The following is an 18,022-nucleotide window of genomic DNA, read 5'->3' on the forward strand; positions in this document are numbered from 1 at the left end:
ATCTCTCCCCACATAAATAAAATGGCCAAGGCTGCCAAATATCACCTTTTACTGTGGACCACCCATCTAAGAAACTGCTTCTTAGATAGTTAGATATTGGTTATCTTATACTTGGACATAAGCAACTGGATTCTTTAGAACAACGTTATACTGGCTGGTTTTAGGTATATTAAAATGGTTTGGTCTGGGGACTGAATCAAGCACTAGTGAATACACTAAATAAAACATTGCTCATTACTCACAGTTCAGAGTGCTGCTGGAATGTAAGAACACAAGAAGAAGTATGTTGTTTGCCTGCGGAAGGAGAGATAGAGGACTGTTCTTGCTTTCATTTGTATCTCTGACTGAAAAGGCTGCGTACAGGGCCAGGGAAGTGGGTTGCCTCCGGAAAACAAAAAAAGAGAAAAGTTTCAAGGACATCTATGCAATAACAACCAGCAATAGAAGTTGGAAGTAAACGTTGGTTGTGGTACTGACTAGGGACGGGCAAAAACATTTTCCCAAGTGAATTTCTGGTGTGTTGCACCGAGGCCTTCCAGGGTGCTTGACGGGCTTCTCCAGTGGGGGAAAGGAGACACCTGATCATCCTTTTCTACAGATCGCTCAGCGGCGACATTGCTCAAAAACAGTATGTGGCTCCAGCGGCCTGGGACCGAGAATTGTGTATGCCCATTTCAGATTCAAACTAGGTAGGAGAAATAGAACTGGTGTGCAAGGTCTCTTGTAATAATATCATTAAATTGCTTCATTTTCATTTTCTCCACCGCACTTATGTCACCCCACACAAACTGAATAAAATGGCCCCACCAGGGTGGGGAAATTTACCAGGTGTGGTGTGGTTGGGGACACGTTTCTACATCTAGCATGCTAATGTGCTCAAGTCCAGGGATACTGGGGACAGGTGCTGCCATGCCTAGACAGTGCCACTGACTTACGCATCCATCGAAAACAGTTGGCATGCTTGCTGAGAGTGGTGATTCGGCCAAATGGTCACAAGATTCCCTACAAACCAGCTCAGCTGGCCCTCCTGTAGGCAAAATGCCAAGCGGCCGTCGGGTGGATCGGGGCAAGAGTGCAGACTCTGGAACATTGGCTGAGGGATTTACGAGAATGCGGTGTGGCGGAAGAGCAACAAATGAGTGTCACGCACAGATAAGGGTGCAGCTGATGAGATATTGTTATGGGCACAACTGCTTCTTAAGTTTCAAATAAATGATGAATCAGGTTCCGATAGCGGTCTGAAGCATCTGAGTGACTGTGGTAGGGCTGTGGATGTGGAAAACGTTTCGCGAACCTCAAGTATGTATCTGTGGGACTCCTTGTGTACTGTACTTGCAAATCTAGTTCCCTTGCATTTCACGCCATGTATGCATGGCACCCAGAGCCCAAGGGATAGCCCCTGCCTATACTATTCAATGTTTAGAATGCTTGTATTATTTTATTATGACGCAGACAATCTCTTTTAATTGCTAGACTATAAACTGTTTGAGAATCGGATCACCTGCACTGTATGTTTTTTCTGTTTTGATTACTAATAAACCAATAAAAAAAACTTTGAATATAATTGTTGGTGTATTGTCCTTAGAGCAAGTTTGGGGACATTTGGAGCACCAGAACTGAAGTTACAGAACTTTGCTACAGGTTATTAAAGTTTGTACTTAAAATCAGTTCACATTGTGAAGGACCAAGCCAAGGTCCACATGTTCCCCTAAGAACATGGGACCTCAGCTGGCAAGTTTTTCAGGTTCCATGCACTTTGTGTTTTGTGCCGCAAGCAACAAATATTCAGCAGCAGCTCATAAAGAAGGTATCCAACCTTGCGGAGCTCTGCCTGGCCCCAGCCTGCAGGCTTGACCTTTTGATCAATTCTGACTGCCAGAAAAGTTTCAAGGAAAATCATACGAGTGAGAAATAGAACCAGAATTTGCCATTTTGGAAATGATCTCAGCAGCTACAATTTCAAGGTTTATCGTACACTGAGCATTTTGCAGCACTGCATGTAGCTTCGGCAAGACTGCAGAAACAGCATCTCCAACCTATAGAGTCCATCGCAGCTACAGTTTTCCCCTTGCCATGATGGTGGATTATGACCTCCAGGAAAAAGTTAAGTTCAAAGGTTAAATATTTGGCAGTGGTGAACAACTTGGCTTGGTTTGACTTCTCTCCATCACCAGTTGGCTCCAGAGGTGTCTACAATCTGCTCCAATTCAACCCCATATAAAAAGATTTCATGAAACTTTAATGTTCTTTTTGGTGATGCTGTTCATGTACAGCATGTATTCCTTCTAAGGAAGACCTCGGCGCTTGTACTCCCTGCCCAGATCTCCACACCGCTCCCGCCTCCCAGCTGCTCCTCCCTCGCCCCTCCCCTTCCACTATCCACATATGACAGATACCTCCGTGCGCAGCGTTCACGCGCAGCGGAAGCGCCCCATGCGCGCCGAAGGTGCGCCAAAGGTAAGCCCGTCTACGCCCGTCCGCGCCTGGACCGCGCCCAGCGCCAAACCCCCTGGCCCCCGCAAAATCCACTCCACCCGCATAACGTACGACGCTGTAACCCTCTCAGCCTTTAACCCCGGCCTATTACCAAACTGCTACCAAGCCGCCCCAGGACACACACATGGACCCTTCACCTGCCACACCTGCAAGTTCGACTGCATCAGGACCCACACCGAATCCACAAACTCCAAACAGAGCTCCGACACTAACCAACTAAAGTGCTTCCTGCTCAACACCCGCTCAGTCCACAGACACTCCATCAAACTCTGGAACCTACTCGACACTACATCACCGGACGTCGCCTTCCTTACAGAAACATGGATGAACGCCTCATCAGCCCCCGACATCGCCATAGCCATCCCGGACAGCTACAAGATCATCCGAAAAGACCGCACCAACCAAACAGGAGGAGGCATCGCCATTGTCCATAAGAACACCATCCGCATCACGACCAGTTCCGACGATAACCTCGCTACCGCCGAACACCTTCACTTCCAAATCCACACCGACCCCAAAACCACACTCAGAGGCACCCTCATCTACAGACCCCCAGGACCCCGCACACAATGCAGCGAAGACAACGCTGACTTCATCAGCCCACATGCCCTCCCATCCGAGAACTACATTCTACTGGGAGACTTCAACTTTCACCTGGAAAAGAAAAACGACAGCAACACCACCACCCTCCTGGACAACCTGGCCAACCTCGGACTCAAACAACTCGTTGACACCCCCACCCACTTCGCCGGACACACGCTTGACCCTATCTTCACCTCCAACAAGCACATCTCCTTCGATCACACCACAGCCCTCCATTGGACGGACCACAGCTGCGTTCACTTCAACTACAGAAAGTCCACGACCCACAACCTCCCTCAGCCCATTCCCCGAAGAAATTGGAACAAAATCACCACCGACCAGCTCTTCACATCGCTTCACCAAAACCCCCCTGCCAAAATTCATCGGACCCTAACCAAGCAGCCACCAACCTCACACAATGGATCACCCACAGCGCCGACGAACTAGCACCCTTGAAAAACCATCTAATCAAGCAAGGCAGCAAAAAAGCCCCCTGGTTCAACGATGACCTAAAAAAATCCAAGAAGCTCTGTCGTACTCTCGAGAAAACCTGGAGAAAAAACCCAACCACTGACAACCTAGCCACCTTCAAGAACGCCACCCGCAAACACCATCAACTGATCCGATCCACCAAGAAATCAGCATTCAAGGATCGACTTGACAACAATGCCCAAAACAGCAAGGAACTATTCAACATAGTCAAAGAATTCACTAACCCTTCCGCCGGCACTAACGACATCACTCCCACCCAAGACCTCTGCGACTCTCTAGCCTCATTCTTCCACAACAAAATCGCCGAAATACATAACAGCTTTGAAAACCAGTCCAAAGAACAGCCCACTACACCCACCTCCGAACCAAAACCGCATTCTAACTACCTTTGCGCCTGGAACCCAATCACCACCGAAGACACCATCCGCCTGATGAACTCCATCCACTCAGGATCACCAACCGACCCCTGTCCCCACCACATCTTCAACAAAGCAGACTCTATCATCGCACCCCATCTCCGTGATGTCATTAACTGTTCCCTCAACTCCGCTACCTTCCCGGAAAGTTGGAAACATGCTGAACTCAGCGCCCTTCTGAAGAAACCCACGGCAGACCCAACCGAACTTAAGAACTACCGCCCCATCTCGCTCCTCCCATTCCCTGCCAAAGTCATCGAGAAAGCCGTCAACAATCAGCTCGCCGCCTTCCTCGAATCCAACAAATCCCTTGACCCCTCACAGTCCGGCTTCCGAGCCAAACACAGCACCGAAACCGCCCTCATCGCTGCAACAGACGACATCCGAACACTACTGGACAACGGAGAAACAGTCGCTCTCATCTTACTTGACCTCTCCGCAGCCTTCGACACAGTCTGTCATAGCACCCTCATACAACGCCTCAGTCACGTCAGAATACAAGGAAAAGCATTGGACTGGATCATCTCGTTCCCCACCGGAAGAACACAGAGAGTCCGCCTCCCCCCTTTCAAATCAGAGGCCACCGAAGTCATCTGCGGCGTACCACAAGGATCATCACTCAGTCCCACCCTCTTCAACGTATACATGAGTCCCCTCGCCTCCATCGCACGCCAACACAACCTCAACCTCATCTCATACGCAGATGACACCCAGCTTATCCTCTGCCTCACCAAAGACCCAAACACCGCCAAAACCAACTTACACGAAGGAATGAAAGAAGTAGCCGAATGGATGAAGAACAGCCGTTTAAAACTAAACTCGGACAAAACAGAAGTCCTCATCCTAGGGCCATCCCCCTCTGCCTGGGACGACTCATGGTGGCCCCCGGCCCTCGGAACTGCACCCATACCTACGGACCATGCACGTAACCTGGGCTTCATCCTGGACTCCTCCCTCTCGATGACTAGACAAGTAAACGCCGTCTCATCATCTGGCTTCAACATCCTACGAATGCTCAAAAAAATCTTCCGTTGGATCCCCACCGAAACAAGAAAGACAATCACCCACGCACTGGTCACAAGCCGACTGGATTACGGAAACACCCTCTACGCCGGAACCACAACCAAACTACAGAAAAAACTCCCAACGCATCCAAAACGCCTCACCCAGACACATTTTGGACATCCCTCGGCAAGCTCACATCTCCGGCCACCTGAAAGACCTCCATTGGCTCCCTATCAACAAGAGAATAACGTTCCGCCTCCTCACCCACGCACACAAAGCCCTCTACGACCTAGGACCCGAATGCCTCAACACGCGTCTATCCTTCTACACCCCCTCCCGACAACTGCGATCGTCCAATCAAGCCCTAGCCGCAATTCCGCGCATCCACAGATCCACCATGGGGGGAAGATCCTTCTCCTACTTAGCGGCCAAAACCTGGAATTCTCTCCCCACCCACCTCCGCCTTACTCAGAACCACCTCTCCTTCAGGAAGCTATTAAAAACTTGGATATTCGATAAATAATAAACCTCCCTCCCCCAAGCGCCTTGAGACCCTCTGGGTGAGTAGTGCGCTATACAAATTTTGGAACTTGAACTTGAACTTGTACCAGGCTCCCAAAAGTAATTTGAAAGTTTCCTAAGTGAAACCTGTTTGTATTCCAAAGTGCTAGATTGTGTTAACCATGTGGGGCCTCAGGAACATCTCGTATGAATACTGGGGTCCCTCTCGTCGGTTGCTTGACAATCCAGTTTCCAACAGCCTTTAACTGGGGCCATCATGTCAACAGTCTGAAGTGAATTTAGGATAAAGGGCAACTTATTCACGTTTACACCTGATTCACTTGTGAATTAGAGTTGCTTACTCCTATGCAGCTAGTAGTGCCTATGCATCTGCATGGATAACGTAGACATGATGTGTGTTTCAAACTACGGTTTTGATCAAGTTCACACTTCTGGAAGAGCCTTGTTGTTGCAATGCCTAGGCATACACATATCCAATGGGAGTGCTGCCGGAATAGCCAGCTCCATAATGACGGAGTACATTTTTGTAAACACAGAAAGCTTTTAATGCCACATGACCTCCTCATGAGTTTTCCTCGCCACATGGGTTCACTATGCTTTTACTGTGGCGAGGAAGACTACACTCGGAGTTATGAAGATTACCGGTAAGTAACCAGGGTATTGGGGAGCGGAGCTTGCCAGGCTCCAAGATGGCTGTGTAAGCCCGACCGATAATCCTAAAGGATCCTGTCACTCAATCCAAAATAATCAACATAACCAAACCTGTGCTTGCTGGGGAGTAGATGCGGCTCACAAATCCTGCTGTTTCGACTTTCCGGAGATGCCAGTGAGCCAAGATTGAGCTCTGCCGACGGCCTGGTGCGTGGCCCTGGAGAGTGAAGGAGGAGAGGCGTACGATGGCTCTGCATCGTGCCGAGATGAGGTGTTTGGGTGTTGCGCGGAGAGGCCGGTGCTCCCCACTTGCCCAGAGACCTTGCCGCCTATTCCTGAACTGCTGCGGGAGGATATAGCGCGAGTCCTCTGAAGGATACGCTGCTTCGCCTGACCGCTAATTAAAAGTAAAAACTTCTGTTGCCGCTGTCTGGGTTCCGACGTGCCCCGGAAGGCCGTGGTGAGATTGGGGCCTCGTGAGGCTGAGTCCTCACCCGGGCCGGACCTAGCACTACCTCCCCTTGCTGTAGAGAGACCTCACAGTGCCCGCCACAAGGGCTCACTTTGCACTGGAATAACGCCAGAGTAGAGGCCTTTTCCCTATCCTAGCACTACTGCTGAGACTGATGTTTGGAGACACTATTGGAGCCCATTTGATCCTGATACATTTGCTGGGGGGGACACAATTGCTGTGATACCAGCGGATCAACTGTACAGCCCAGTGAAAGGGCCACATGTGTTTCCAAATGAGGTCGCACACTGCTCGTCCCATCAGCGTGTGACCCCGGAGCATGATGGTCGAATATTTTCGGCAGCCCACGCAGCAACACCGTGCACATGCCTAATCCCTGCTGACGAGCGTTAATGAACGCGAAACAAGTGTCCAGGGATGGCAAGCACATCAGTGAACACCCTCAAGATTCAAGACTCGGGTAGAAGCGCACCCGCTGATACCTACTACATCGACCATCATGCTCCGGGGTCACACGCCAATGGGACGAGCAGTGTGCGACCTCATTTGGAAATACTATTTATACAGGCTCCCTTGAGCCGGTGGAGGTGACGACCTCGAGATTCCGCACCTGCGCGCCATAAGAGGTATCTGGACCTACGAATATTTTCGGCAGCCCACGCAGCAACCCCGTGCACATGCCTAATCCCTGCTGACGAGCGTTAATGAACACGAAACACGTGTCCAGGGATGGCAAGCACATCAGTGAACACCCTCAAGATTCAAGACTCGGGTAGGAGCGCACCCGCTGATACCTACTACATCGACCAAAGGGCCACATGTGGTTAAACACCTGTAGGAACTGTGAAATTTTTTTGCTCTGGGGGCCTGATATACGAGGTGGTGTTGATAGCGCCTTCTTCCCTCTCCTCTAGTGCACACTGACTGTTTGGTATGGACTCACCCTAAAACTCAGACTCCACATGGGAGGGCCAAAGTTGACATAGTGGTTTCTACTGCTGCCCTTGCTAGTGACTATCATACGCAGTGGCAGTGGCAGCTAAATGACCCTGAGGGCTAATAACCCTTGAGCCCTCAGTCACACCGATCACTACATTTGCTGGGAGCGGGCAGTTGGTTTCGCCCATACCTTGCACTTTGGCAAGAATTGCCCGTCCAGGATCTGCATAGCTTTGGATTACGATGGGGTGCATGGACAAATCACAATCTAAGCTGCAATTCGAACCTCGCTAAACACCCAGATGGCAAGAGCTAGATAGGAATGCCTCGGAATCTGGCTCAGAGGCGGGCGACTCCAAAAAGGAGCAAGACCTGAAGCATATATTGTCAGCGATGCAGCATAGCATGACCAAATTAGATGGAAAAATTGAGGCACTCACATTTCATATAGACAGAATGTCGGAACGACTCGACAAGCATATGGAGCAGCTTAATGCTGTGGAAAAAAGGGTCTCCAATGCAGAAGATATTGCTGCATCGAGCACGCAACCTCAGGCCAAAGTGGACAAGATCCTGCAGGTGGTTCAAAGCAAAGCAGAGAATTTGGAGGCACAGTCCAGGTGCAACAATATTAGACTGATTGGTGTTGCTGAATCCACCAAGATCCCAAAAATGGAACATGTATGTAGAGTACCTCTTAGTCACACTATTCTGCAGGGAGACCTTCGGTGTTCATTGTAGAACGTGCCCACAGATCATTGGCCCCAGGCCAGTCCCGGGGTCCCCTCCAAGACAAATCATCGCCAAGCTGTTTAACTACAGGGATCGGGACCCTGCCCTTCGTGAAGCCAGGGAGCTTCAGGAGCTACAATACGAAGGAATAAACATTTCGTTATACCCTGACTTAACACAACTAGTTCAAGATGCCCGTCGCCAATTTCTGCCTGTCAAGATGAAACTGTGTGAGCTGAAGCTGGACTATAATATGATGTATCCCGCTAAACTGAGCATTCAGGTAGATGGGAAATCACACATTATCACAGACTCGAAAAAAGTAACACATTTCCCGAAGAAGCAGGAGCAGGATAAGCCCCGCAAGGGAAAAACAGACTCAACAACGGCTGTGGGAGAAGGAAGAGCAATAATTTATACAAGCTCGTTGTTCACTACATATTGCTGTTATTCCCCTCTACAGGTTGTCGGACACAAAGTTTCTGGGAGGTGTACGATGTCTGTCTGTATTTATAGCAGTTTTGTTGTGTAATGGTATGAGAGGGGCCAAAGCAGGCTGGGATCTGTCTAATTGCTTACTGCATTGATGTTGAATCAACCGAATTGTGCTGTTGACAGTACTGACGAGTGCATAGTTGTATAGGATACTTAAGGTTGGGGGCTCACACTCTCATTGGACCAATTACTTGCCTTACTGGGCTACACTAAAAAGTTAAAGAAAGACGTCTTGTAGCAATGGGTCTACTGCTATGCGTACAATATCTATATGTTGGGCTAAGGGCCCAGCTCCGAAAATGACGGATTGGTCCAGAGATATGTTATACTGCAATACGCATTCTGAAATGTATAATGAGCTATTACACCCTTAGAGTCGCCCTAAAAGTTTTTGGGGGCTGTATCAACAGTATTTGGTGGGTAAGGAAACTGGGGAAACAGAGGGTAATGACGCTGATTAGCTTTTCTTACCGTCCATTTGTTTTTCAGCTTAGTGAATGAAGCTATGGAGTGGGGTACAGTGGGATGTGGTTTGCGTAACTTATTGTGAAGCATATATCATATTTGTATCCATGCTGCATATTATTGACTCCCTATGGTGTATCATCACTCTGATCATTTATATATGCTGTTTCAACCCCTGCTATGAGTATATATGACAGACAGCCTTCATTATTGTATATTGTCAAGTCCTAATGTAATACTGTAAAAGCGTTAAATAAAATAATTTAAAAAAAAGTAACTAGTGTATTACCTCCTAGTAAGTCTTCCTTGCCACAGGAAAAAACGCAGTGAACCCACTGGCGATAAAGACTATGCTAGTCGTAATTAAGATTACCTGTAAGTAACTGGGGCATATGTCTGCACTTCCAATGCATATTTTTGTAATGGATAGCAAATCTACGCCTGTGTTTCCTTGCAACATCTGAATTAGGTCTTTCCTTAAACAGATGTCTGTGGGTATGGATAGCCAATGGATATGTGTACGTTTCTGTATTTCTCACCAGTCACTTTGTGGTAATATCTTGTGTCTAATGAGTGGTCTTGATATGGTTTTGCAGGTATTACCACTGTACTGACCATGTCTACAATCATCACGGGTGTGAACGCCTCTATGCCACGTGTCTCCTACATCAAAGCTGTGGACATTTACCTCTGGGTTAGTTTTGTGTTTGTTTTCCTTTCTGTGCTGGAATACGCTGCAGTGAACTACCTGACCACAGTCCAAGAACGAAAAGAAAGGAAACTAAGAGAAAAGGTAAGATCACCTACACTTAATTAATGTATTAGGCAGTCAGCATTTTAAATATTTAAGAAACATAACTTGCTCACCGATAATACTACAGATTACTTCGTTGGAAAGTTAATTTAATACTTTGTAAGTTGAAACTTAACACCAGTATTTCAAATCTCTACACCATTGTAACATTATTTCTATCCACACATCGCATTATTAAAGCAAGGCAGCTTAACTTCCCTTTTTGACAGCCAGTTATCACTTGATTCTGGGAATTTCTTTTTCATCTTTTATATTTCAGAACCCTTTTCCCACACACTCCAGCACTAGCTGTCACTCCACTCATTCTTTCTCTTACGACAGTCATCCAGTTCCTCATAGACATTTAGAGACACGGATCACTTTCAACTTTTGAAACCCTGTATATGGTATATCACCTTTATTAAATCCCATAAATGTCAAATGCCTGAATTTGACGCCATCTTTACACTTTAGGCACATAGACTCTGGAGTTAGTCTCACAATGGTTGACAAAACCAATATGAACACCGATAAAATCTTGTAAACGCAATGTGGCATTGGTCATTACGCATGGCCATATTTGTGCACAGGTTTTGCCAGATGTGCAAGACTTGGTAGTTGTTCAAGAAGTCTGTAGGTCTGATGATCGCTCCCCTGCCACAAAGTAGGGTTTGTTTGATAGGGCATTGTTGCTTTCTTGCACCCTCCTACCACTTTAGGTGACACATATGCTAGGTGATGGAACCACTTAGCCCTAGACATACCACTCAAGAGGACTGCTACAGTGCTAGGCACCCTGCTGGAAATATTAGGCAGGTCAGTTTCCTTAAAGGGCTGCCTTCTGTCATGGGAATCAACGTCATGTCCACACACAAGAACGATATGTGAGAGGAGTGTTTTAACAAACTACTCAAAAACATAAGGGGTTTGCTAGAAACCCCATTATTCAGAAATGATGCATCATCTGAACTTTAATGATTTTTGCATACGAGCACGTGCTGCAAACAATAGTAGGGCTGAGCTTCTTTGAGCTTCTGTTAAGCCATCTTGTCCAGGCCCCTTGCACACTGTCAAAGAGGGACAGGAATCTAACTAGAGGTCACCCACAGGTGATGTGATTGACTATGTGATGTTCCTTCAGGGAAAGATTGTTCAGATCATGCTTAGAAACAGGATTGCTTCCCATCAGCCGGGATTCATCAAGGAGTGATATGATCAAAAGGCCACTTTAGCTGCTAATCAGGACGGTCAGGATTTTCTCATCATGGAACCTATAAGACCATGTATTTTGAAGGACAAGTGGACCAGTCCTTTACATGACCCTCAAAAATCATTCTAAGTTGGATTAAAGTTCTAAGACCCACAGGGAAGATGGCTGCAGGCTCTGTGGCTGTAGACTAAGATGAAGAAGAAATATAGTCTCCCTCCGACTAGCCGGAGAGAAGACAAAGATGACTCAGTGGAGAAAGTGCAGCTCCCCTCTCTCCTCATTCGCTTTACGTACCCACATAAACATCCACGCACCAAATAAAATGTATGGCCATGCTTTGGCAGTTCTCTAAGCCATTTGCTTTAACTCTTTGATATAGGAGATACAGTGGCAGAGATATTTTAGTCTGCCATTTGCAATGATGCCTGAAGCCCTGCAACTTATTAGGAGTACAGTTTATAACAATGTTATACTAGGTAGCTCGCTTCCACTACTGAAAATGCCTAAGGTACGTAGTCACTATATTTTAATCAAAAAGGAGCTACAAGGGTTCTATATGGATCAGGTCAACCCCCCACTCAATAAATCAAACACAATGTGACCTGATCCTACTTCAAGAACAGATTGGCTTGGATTTCTACGTGTCTCTAGCTCCCACAATTTTGTGTGCTGTGTTGGCAGTTATTCATATACTATCGACCACCGCGAATCCCTGTTCTATTTTTTGTTCTGTTCCCTGCTTGTGCAACCCAGTGTGTAGTGCAACATAAATTCTAAAGAATGAAAAGAAATTAAAAAAGGTGTGAACAGGTATGGAGTGCCTCACGGAAGTAACACCATGGGAGTCCACTGGTAGGTTCTCACTAGTGGGCTCAGGTTCTCATCATTAGCACAACCATACCAAAACATAACAAACAAGCAGTGAACAGAACAAAAAATAGAACAGGGATTGGCGGTGGTAGATAGTATATGAATAACTGCCAACATAGCACACAAAATTGTGGGCGCTAGAGACGCGTAGAAATCCAAGCCAATCTGTTCTTGAAGTAGGATCAGGTCACGTAGTCACTATAGACAAGATTTGCTGGGTTGGCACATTGTACATTGCACTGAACTGGACGAGACATTTTTTGCCAAACCCAAAAGTGTGATGTTATGCATCGTGATGGAATCGAGGGATGGTGTAGATCTTAGTGCAACCCAAACAAATATGTTTGTATAGCTGAGTTGGGTCCCATGAGTTATTAAGAGAAAAAAAACTGATGTTTTTGCTTAAATCAAAAATATTATCCAGGCTAGATGATGACGAAGACCCAGTGGTGGAGGATGTTGCAGAGAGAATCCATTATTGGAAGATGATCTATAAAGCGAACAGATCCTCAAACTACTTCTAGCACAACAGCTTGCAATATAGCTTTGTGCTTTACTGTCTATAATTATTACAATCTTACTACCATATGATAGGAACCACAGTTTCCTTTAGGTTTGCATGAAATTCAGACATTTGAAAAAAAGAAATATGTAAAAATGTCTATTTATCACCCTCTGACTCTAGCTTCTTCATTTGTTTGCAGTTTCCTTGTACATGTGGTCTTTCGCAGCACCGGCCGAGTATGATGGACAGTAGCTACAGTGATGGGGAGGTGAACAACCTTGGGCACCGTGGATCTGAAAATGGAGAGACAGAAGATAGAATAATGGTCCAGCTCGCTCTTGGCACAGAAAGGCATTCCAACAGGAGAAAAAGTCAACGAGGATACGTCAGCATGCGCATTGACACCCATGCCATTGACAAGTATTCACGGACAATATTTCCAGGAGCATACATCCTTTTTAACTTGATATACTGGTCCATATTCTCCTGAGAGTGCACCATTTCAATGGACAATCTCTACGCAGAGCACTTGGTTGTTGGAACAAATTCTACATTTCATGTGACGCCACAGGAACTTGAGAGTGTATTACTACGTTTCTCCGAATAACAGACAATATTGCTCAGGGAACAAGGAACACTAACAAAGCCTATTAACTTATTCTGTGTTCCTGTTCAGAGAGCATCCGCAGTGTTATCATGACATTCTGATGCTACATTACTTTTGCAACTTTCTGTCTTAAATGAAAATTGACACTTTGTAAGAATAATCTATGTCATATATCACAGTTCTGTACTTCCTGATCTTTCTGCTCCTGGGCCATTAGGTGAGATTGAGCAGTGCCAGTAGGTTCACCTTTTTGTTACCTATTCCTACATATACATGGACAATATGGTTTTACGGTGTGTTGCGCAAGAGGATCAATGCTGCTAAAGTTGTCAATGTGCACAGGGCATACAGGCTTTGTAAATTATCTGCACTGAGAGCTTTATTCACTTTGATGGTTAAATATGCATAGAAGGGCGTTATCATGATGCGCCTGCGTCCCACTTGGCATTAACACAAGTGATCGACAAACAATCTGAAATAGGCAATAATGGAGACCAAGCAAACCTATATGTGATGATACGTTTGAGGTCTTCTGAAGCATTGGCATATTGATAGGCATAAAGGGCAAGGATGTGATCTACAAGGGTGGGTGAGTAGCGTAAATAATTCTGCTTCTATTGCAGGTGTTTTGGTTCAAATTAACGATTAAATAATTGATGTGAGTCATATCAGATCAGATAATCTAGCTATATCTAATACAAAATTATTATTTCAGGAACCATCCTTAGGTCACGTTTCCAAATGGGCGCCCTATGTGGTACAGAGTGGGTGAAATCAGATAGAACACTTTACAGTTATTCACATGACGTTTCAAACAAATGCCAAATACATTTATTCTAAGTATAAACCTTTCATCAACATCTGAAAGAGGTAAAAATTCATAAATTTATTATTTTGCGAATCACCCCTAGAGAATGTTCGTCCCATGGCTTTGGCCTCCTCTTGAGTTCAGCACTTCAGGGGTGGATCTGACAGGCATCATAGTAGAGAAAACCCCATTTTAAGATGAGAGGTTAGGGTTGGACAAGAACCCCTTTCAGAGAAGGTGATTTATAGGGAAGGATGTGGTGTTCCCTTATGTAAAATGGTATGAAGTCACCTAATGATGCCATTCATCCTCATGAATCTCGTATACCTAATATTTATTTTGTTTACGGGGCTTATTTAGGTATAATTTGCAGTTAGTACCTCGCTTATCAAAGGGGGACATGCATTTCATTGACTACTGCATTGTACACTTTGCATAGTTTCCTTTCAGACCCAACCACACCCTCTCTTCTTTCCTGCATTAGTGATATTGTCCAAATAAAATCAGAGATGGTCTTAACATAAGTGGGACCATATGGGAATTAAATAGTGGATGTGTACCGAACAATGTAGATAATCGTGCATAATGAAAACTCCAGTGGGTGGCCCATAGAAATGGGGGGAGGGGGCACCTCAAAAAAAGCTAAGATGGTTAAATATTTGCAGACCTTAAGCAACCGATCACATAATAGGAAGGTGGAGCCAGAACGTGCAAGTCTCCTTTAGGGTTTTAGTTAATTTATAAATTAATTGTTTCTAAAATATTTTCCTTGAAAAAGTGTGTGCAAGATTTTCCAATAGATGGTGTCTACAGTGTGAACTTAACATCTAAAGATATTGGCAGTGTGATAATGAAAAAGTAAATATAGAGAACTCTAGGAATACCTTAGGCCACATCAAATCAATTGATCGAATTCAATTTTGGTAACAGGAACTGCGGGACGGCGATCTGTTTTCTCCTATTTTGTCTTTTTTTCAGGGTGATCCCGAGGAGAACTTATCTTTTCTTCTTTGATATTCAAGCAGTGGGTTTAGGGACTAGAGCATGGCCAAGCAGCACCAAATGAGACATCCACAGTTCAAGGTAAATTGGTGAGACATACAGACACATTCAGCTCAGAATGCATCGCTTAATGTCTCTCTTGATTCACCCCTAAGCCTCAACAACCACGTAATCCCTGCAAATGCGCCTGAGAAAGGGCCAGATGTGGAAAGTTCAGATAGAAAATGGCTCTAAGGGCCAGATGCAGGAACTGAGATTTCCAAATTGTGATTCTTACCAAATCCCAATTTGGAAATCTCAATTCCCAATGTGTGATAGTTTTATTTTTAAAATAGTGATTCCTAGTTAGTCACAAGCCAACCTAAAGCATGACTATTAATGAGGTGGTTCGCAAATTGCGACCCACTATAAATTGCAGCCATCACAGAGATGGTGGCCTGCTCGGGTCTGCAGACTATCATGTCTGTAATTGCTTTTTAATAAAACATACTTTTTCTTTAATGCAGCTTGTTTGCCTTAAAGGAAATAGGACCACGTTTAAAACGAAAACATTCTTTCTTTATTTGTTTGTTTATGACGAGGCAGTGGTTAATGGCCGCCTCTTAAACAAACATTTTTTGTTTACATCAACAAAGGGAAAAGAATTGCTATTTGCGAATCTTTGCGAATCACAATTAGGAATTCACAATTACTAATGTATCAAACCCATTCAGTTTCATTTAGTGATTCCTAATGGGGTCGTGATCGACCTACCTCATGAATATTAATGAGGTAGGTCGCAAATTGCAACCCCATAAGGAATTGCGGCCATCACCGAGATGGTGGTCTGCTGGGGCCAGCAGACCACAATGTCTTTGATTGCTTTTTAATAAAGCAAACTCCCTTTTTTTTTTTAAATGCAGCCTTTTCCTTATAGGAAAATGGGATGTATTTTTTAAGTAGGTAGTGGTCCTTTGACCACTGCCTGCTCTTAAAAAATATTTGTTTCAACATTCACAAACGACGCCTACCCATGTATAATGATTATCACCACCCTGGAGGTGCCGGTAAAATATTGTTTTGTGACCATAATTCTTTCGCAAAGCATTCATACAAACCACTGCTGTTAGGTATTTGATAGAGACACCCTAAACACGCACCTTCCAAATACTGAATCATAAATCCAAATTGTGATTCGGTAACAGGTTACCGAATAGCAATTTGGCTGTTGTACATTTTTAAAAACTTTTTTGCAGTCACTAATAACCCAATTCTGCATATCGAGCCAATTGCAACTTCAAAATAGGTTTTGTACATATGGCCCTAAGAGCTTTATGGTTTTTGTGCTCCATAGGTAGGAAAGAGTAAGGCAGGAGGTGGCAGAGGTTGGCCTGCCCTGCCTGTAGAACTGGGCTTTTAAAAAATTGAGTAACAGGTTTTGAGACAGAAAAAGCAGTGCCGGTTTGGACATGGGTTCCCCATTAGCAGATTTTGTTTTCTTTTTGAGTATTAAACAGCCATATATTGCTGCTGATTTTCAATTGTAAACATAGTATATGTGTGCTTCTTTGTACACCTAAGGGTTTAGTGGGGATGTGGATGGCAACAGGAAACTTGAAGAAGATTCAATGATACATGTGATATAATTAAATATTTGATACACTTTTCATTAGGTGGGTCATGGAGCAGACTGTGAAAGGAACGCAGCTGCAGCACCCCAGACAGGGGTAAAGGAAATATCACTTGTTCTCACCCTTTTCTTGAAAATCCATCCTTGGGTAAATACTGTGACCTCATTTTAGTATCAGCAGTCCATCAGGGTGCTTATACTAACAAGAATTGAAAAAAACCAATAAGTTTGGTATACCGCAGGTTTTATCTACTTTGTACTTTGTGTTGTATTTAAAAAAACAAGAGACAACAACCCAGTGGCAGCTGATAGGGGGCTGTGGCGGCCGGGGGAGGCCTTTGCCGCTCAAAGAGGGACTGTGAGGCTGTGCATTTTCTCCTCCCAAGCTGTACAATACAGCCTGTGGAAAACATGCAAAGTGCGCATGACGGTTTGGCGGGCCGAGACGTCATGCACACCTAAGGTGCAGTCACTACTCCTCCTCCCTCGACATCAGGGGAGCCAGGCTGCAGGGCAACTGCAATACTAAAAATAAAATGATAATGAAGTTCCATCATTACCATTTTTTCTGTTTGCACTGTTTAAAGCCTTAGCGGAGGAGCCGCTCCTGCATGGCTACGCTGAGCAACACACCTACAGACATCTATGCTTGCAGACCAATACAAAAACACCACCACACACAGAACACCCACATACAAATTCCCACAATAACAGATTTACAGGTAACAATGCCGATACCTCACAGAGATCACCAGATACGCAATCGACTATGCACACAGACTTACAGACATGCAAATACTATTCACAGAAAGAACAGTTAGAGGCTCCTACATAAAGATGTACTGGCAACCCCATTATACATGCATGATGGCAGACAGCATACAAGCAAGCTTACATAAATGGAGAGGACAACATATAGATGGGCAGGCGGAAGGAGGGACATATGTATGCAGGCTTGATTAACACTTAATTGTTAGCCACTCTGCTCCAGAAATCAGACATGAGGTGGAGAAAGAGTTGAGTGACAACGTTCGTCCAATTATTGGCCTTTCCTTAGCTAATGGGCAATGGTATACTTTAGCCTCTACGTCCGTCTAGTCATAAACGTATAAAGCAAAGTAAATGGTGGAGCTGTAGGCAAAGGGAAAGTCTTGGTCAATGTGACAGAAGGTATGGCTACCTACGTGTTAAAATGTCTGTCGTCTGGCCCCAGTCAGCTCTTATTTACTACAGACTCTCTCTTGTAGTGCACTCCATAAGTAAACGTTAACATAACATAACTTTTTTGTATATAATGTGTTCTCAGAAGATTCCACTGTGTGTATAAATGTTTTTATGACTGAATGTCACA

At 45.0% G+C, this 18,022-nt stretch overlaps 1 protein-coding gene across 1 annotated transcript in view; it reads left to right on the plus strand.

Annotated features, from left to right (window-relative positions):
* The window catches only part of LOC144762966 (gamma-aminobutyric acid receptor subunit rho-1), a 317,065-nt gene extending 302,969 nt beyond the window's left edge, over positions 1-14,096 (plus strand). The window contains exons 7-8 of the mRNA XM_078648279.1: positions 9,864-10,060; positions 12,845-14,096. Of these exons, the coding sequence (XP_078504405.1) occupies positions 9,864-10,060; positions 12,845-13,135 (488 nt within the window). The 3' untranslated portion in view covers positions 13,136-14,096. The remainder of the gene's footprint in view (positions 1-9,863; positions 10,061-12,844) is intronic.
* Positions 14,097-18,022: the final 3,926 nt, after the last annotated feature.

The sequence above is a fragment of the Lissotriton helveticus genome, chromosome 6, assembly GCF_964261635.1.
Source record: "Lissotriton helveticus chromosome 6, aLisHel1.1, whole genome shotgun sequence".
Lineage (NCBI taxonomy): Eukaryota > Metazoa > Chordata > Amphibia > Caudata > Salamandridae > Lissotriton > Lissotriton helveticus.